At 31.9% G+C, this 4,570-nt stretch overlaps 1 protein-coding gene across 1 annotated transcript; it reads right to left on the bottom strand.

Annotated features, from left to right (window-relative positions):
• Positions 1-385: 385 nt before the first annotated feature.
• On the bottom strand, positions 386-3,675 carry LOC145329281 (uncharacterized). Its single transcript, XM_080173341.1, has 4 exons — positions 3,610-3,675; positions 2,871-3,007; positions 1,743-1,866; positions 386-503 (listed from the first exon to the last, which is right to left on the bottom strand). Exons 1-4 carry the CDS (start codon positions 3,638-3,640, stop codon positions 445-447), a joined length of 351 nt encoding a protein of 116 aa, XP_080029467.1. The 5' UTR covers positions 3,641-3,675; the 3' UTR covers positions 386-444.
• Between the last annotated feature and the right edge of the window lie 895 nt (positions 3,676-4,570).

The raw sequence follows: 4,570 nt of genomic DNA, 5'->3' as shown, positions 1-4,570 counted from the left end.
AATCTCAATTTTATGAAGAGTTTGGGTAATTTTTTTGTAAACAAAATAGGAGAACACTTAAGTGTTACTGAACCTTTTGACCCCTAATTAACGAGTTTTATTCTTATTTTAATTTATTTTTTCATTTTTACAACACCCCCCTCCCCCCCATTGCAATAAACAGAATCAACCATTTAGTAAATTATAGCTTTAAGTGGCAAAGTGTGTACCAAGTTAATAAAAAATCCTTTTTTGATATTTGCGAAAACTTGTTTATAAATCTGTTCAAGGTCCATCACCCTACCTGGTTTTAAGCTATTTATATTTTTTAAAACTCACCGCTAACTGAATTATATATTATTAACCCTTAAAAATTTAAAATCTCAATGAATTGCAATTTGTTACCAAAAATTTTCTAAATAGTGGTAAACTACATATAGTTATGTTTTACTAATTGTATAGTTACTACGCTCCTGTTTCAAATATTAAGCTCACTCCTTGTACGGTGTCTGTTAATACGTCACCTAAATTAAGGATTACTCGCAGCTTCGCCCCTAGCCTCTAGGGGCTTTGCCCCAAAGGGAACACAGTAATAGTGTCTGACTGATTATGACGTAACAAAAAAATAGCCAATGAGAGGCCACTATAAATTTTACCATTGGTCAATAACGGCCTCTCATTGGCTAATTTTTTTTTGTTACGTCATAATCAGTCAGACACTATTACTGTGTTCCCAAGAGGTTTTATCAAACTAATTTTTCGTGTTTTAGATTTTAAAGAATATCTAAAAAAAAATATTTTTTTTGAGAGGCAGGGGGGTATTTTTCATTTTTTTTGAGGGTTAGGGGTGTCCCACCCCTCCAAGAAAATAGTTATAAACCTTCCCGGGACCTATGAGAAGCTACCCTGTAAAGGAGAACCCGATCTGTTCAGCGGTTAGCGAGATCCTTCGCTATAAACAAACAGACAGACAAACAGACAAACAAACAGACAAACAAACAGACAAACAAACAGACAAACAAACAGACAAACAAACAGACAAACAAACAGACAAACAAACAGACAAACAAACAGACAAACAAACAGACAAACAAACAGACAAACAAACAGACAAACAAACAGACAAACAAACAGACAAACAAACAGACAAACAAACAGACAAACAAACAGACAAACAAACAGACAAACAAACAGACAAACAAACAGACAAACAAACAGACAAACAAACAGACAAACAAACAGACAAACAAACAGACAAACAAACAGACAAACAAACAGACAAACAAACAGACAAACAAACAGACAAACAAACAGACAAACAAACAGACAAACAAACAGACAAACAAACAGACAAACAAACAGACAAACAAACAGACAAACAAACAGACAAACAAACAGACAAACAAACAGACAAACAAACAGACAAACAAACAGACAAACTAACAGACAAACAAACATCGTTCTACTTTGTATTATAGATTACATAGTCGTCCAAGCTTTTTATTGTAAGAGCAGTGGGGTGAAAAATCTATATAGAAGGGAGGGGTGGGGGGGGGGGGGGTATTTTTCATTGAGTGGATTTTTTACCCCACTAATTTTTTTACCCTGGGGACAAACACATATTTTGGGAGTGAAATACGAAAAATTTACAAAAAATGTACAGGGGCCATACAAATGATGAAAAGGCTTAATCATTTTTTTTTGAATTTGTGAAAAAAAGCGAAAATTATATGTGCTTTTTAAAAAAAAATCTTAAAACCCACCTAAGCTAATGCCAATATCGAAGAGAATAATTTTGAGGAAGACCATTTTAGAAATGGGAAGGATAATATCTTTGGCCAATCCATCAATCTCGTCTGTACTTTCCTTTTTCTTAGTTTCTCCATTCTAGAAAAAAATATTATAGAATGTAAATTAAGTAGAAATAATACCAGGACTGTGCAGCCGCGCCTCAGCCGCCTGTAAGCCCCAAGGAAATCAACCTTTTACAATTTTAACAATCACCTGGAAGTCTTAAACTGATCCAAATAAGAAAACCTCTCTCTCTGTACAGAATTCAAAGCATTCAGACAGGTAAAAATTGGAGGCTAAGTCGCTGTTGACGCACAAATGTCGAGCCCTTGATTATTTGATAGGGTATGACTATAATAATGCACCATCTTATAATTTCAAATATTAGAAGGGTGTAAATAATCCAACTTGTCTTGGCCAATTTCTCTGTGAGAAAATAGCCTAAAACCTAATGATAAGCAATATAAAAATTACTTGAATATTTTAAAACATGTGCGGTTATAGAAATCTTATTTAAAGCACAGTCTGCAACTTTATTTGACTGTTAGATAACAAGATCAATTATAAAAACATGCGAATGTTATTTTTATGATTAGAAGAATAAGAACATTATGTAATGCACCGTATTATAGACAGCTTTTTCCGCAGATAATAAAATGATAAATCAGTTGTTAAAAGTTTAGTGGGCCCCGATGTATTGCTTTCATGATTTAATTTTATTATTAATTGAAAAATTGTCTGTAATTTAATACGATATAATACATGATTTGATAGTATGGCCAAAAAACCGGTTTGAAAGCCATAATGTAAATTTATGTTTTCTTTGTTGCTTTTGTTTAAGAAACAGCGCTCGAAAAGAAAATCATGGAATGACATTAACTACAAAGTAGCTGCTCCCCTTTCAAAACTGGTGTCATTATATATATATTTTAAATGTTTTTTTTTGTCGGCAATTTGACTCGAAAAATATTTACGATAACTAAATACTTGTGTTGACATAATAACGACACGATTTTTGACAGGATCTAATATATGTCAAAGCGTGAATACTTTACAATTATTCGTCATCCGTCTGTACGTATGTACGTATGTCACTTTACCTGGATATTATTGTCCGTATCATCATGACCACTGTTATCCTCTGACTTATCAGCAAACTCAATAGCATTCAGTTCAGACTCCAATTTTGATTCGAGATCATCCATAGGGTTCAAATATATTCGAAAGGAATACGAGTCTAAAATATATTTCTGAAATGAAGCTTTTCTATAGTCCAGTCCGTCAGTATTTGAAGCTCTTTATAGTGCCTTTAAAAAAGAGGATAAATTCAAAAACTAGTATTATGGACGTCATTCGGGATACTTCAGGAAAAAGTTTAAAAACCTATCCCCCCCTTTTTTAGGCACTATATAGAACATCTCTCTTTTCGATAATTTAGAATTGTTAAAACTGTCCTATCAATTTCAAATTTTGGATAATAATTCCACTAACAATTAGATACGATTTAGAAAAGGTATCAACTGTATAAATTACTATAGACAGCCTTTACGTTCTTTTAAAACATGCTGATTTTTTTGACAACAATTTTCTTTGTATGACAAGATTACCCTATTCATCGGATGTTTGGAACAACAATAATTCTAATCTACAGAAGGGATAATTTTGTTTATCATAACTGATGGTTAACATTAACTTTAAACATTTTAACACTCTTGTTTTAAAGAATTTCGTAATTGTGTTAATTTGATCAAGGAAAAATATGTCCATAAGTTGCAAGGCAACAACAGTAGAGGTATTCAAAATAAATTTTAAACATTGACAGGAAATATTGATCCTTACCTTCTAATAACGTTCTTTCAAAATTGGGCATTTTAAACACATTTTAGTCTATTATCACAAATCTCTGCAAAGAAAAAATTTAAATTCAATAACATTTTTTTGAGAATGTATATATCATTTATTAAAAAAGAAGCTAACCTAACTTGTATAGAAATTCTTAATTAACTTTTGGACACTCCGACGTTCGTCCACTCCTACGTTTGTTCCTCCTGCGTTTGTAATGGAACCCTTAAAGATAAGTATACCTATTATAAGATATATATATCTATATATATTTTGATGTTGTATATCAGTTGATATTCTTTATGAATGAGTAATAAATATACAGATGTCTGCTAGAAACTAAAATTTTGGTTGGAAAAGAAAGTCTAACCAAAAGTTTCAGCCCATTTGAGAAAGCCAGAAAAGATATGCTTTCTTTTAGAAGTAAATAATCGTCGGAGAACTATTTTCTAAACAAGAAAGACAACATCCATAGAAGAAAATTGTAAATACAAAATGACTTTGGGTACTTTTTAATTTTTTTTATTCATTGGTTCCATACTAGAGGTGTCCAAACATTTTAACCAATAATTTTAATCAACAGAATGGGTTTAGTTTGTTTATCATCATTAGGGATGAATATCAATTTATGGTCTATTGTCTTGAGTCTTAAGATCCCTGGTAATTGGAAAAGAAGATAATTTGACACACTATCTTCAATAGCAAATAGGAAAATCAAGTTTTTCAAAAAATGCATTTTACTACTATTAAGTATTTTTAAAAGCGAAGCTTTTCTATAATTAGGGTCGGTCCGTCCATACGTCCGTTCGTCCGTACGTCCGTAACGGATAGCTTTTTCCGTTAATTTAGGCATGTTAGAATTGTCCTATCGATTTCAAATTTTGCATGGTGATTCCTTTAGTAGTAAGGTACGATTTAGAAAGCGTAGCAACTCTATAATCATTACCAAAATGTCTGT

Source organism: Acartia tonsa, chromosome 10 (assembly GCF_053477335.1).
Source record: "Acartia tonsa isolate MP-2025a chromosome 10, ASM5347733v1, whole genome shotgun sequence".
Taxonomy (NCBI): Eukaryota; Metazoa; Arthropoda; class Copepoda; order Calanoida; family Acartiidae; genus Acartia; species Acartia tonsa.
This window is presented reverse-complemented; position numbering and strand designations above follow the sequence as displayed.

What these genes read in the sequence shown, in the direction of transcription:
- LOC145329281 (XM_080173341.1), bottom strand. Translation starts at nt 3,640, where the DNA reads ATGCCCAATTTTGAAAGAACGTTATTAGAAG. An exon ending in TGAAAGAACGTTATTAGAAG is followed by an intron (nt 3,008 to 3,609) that starts GTAAGGATCAAT and finishes AATATATTTTAG; the next exon opens with ACTCGTATTCCTTTCGAATA. An exon ending in CGATATTGGCATTAGCTTAG is followed by an intron (nt 504 to 1,742) that starts GTGGGTTTTAAG and finishes TCCTTAATTTAG; the next exon opens with GTGACGTATTAACAGACACC.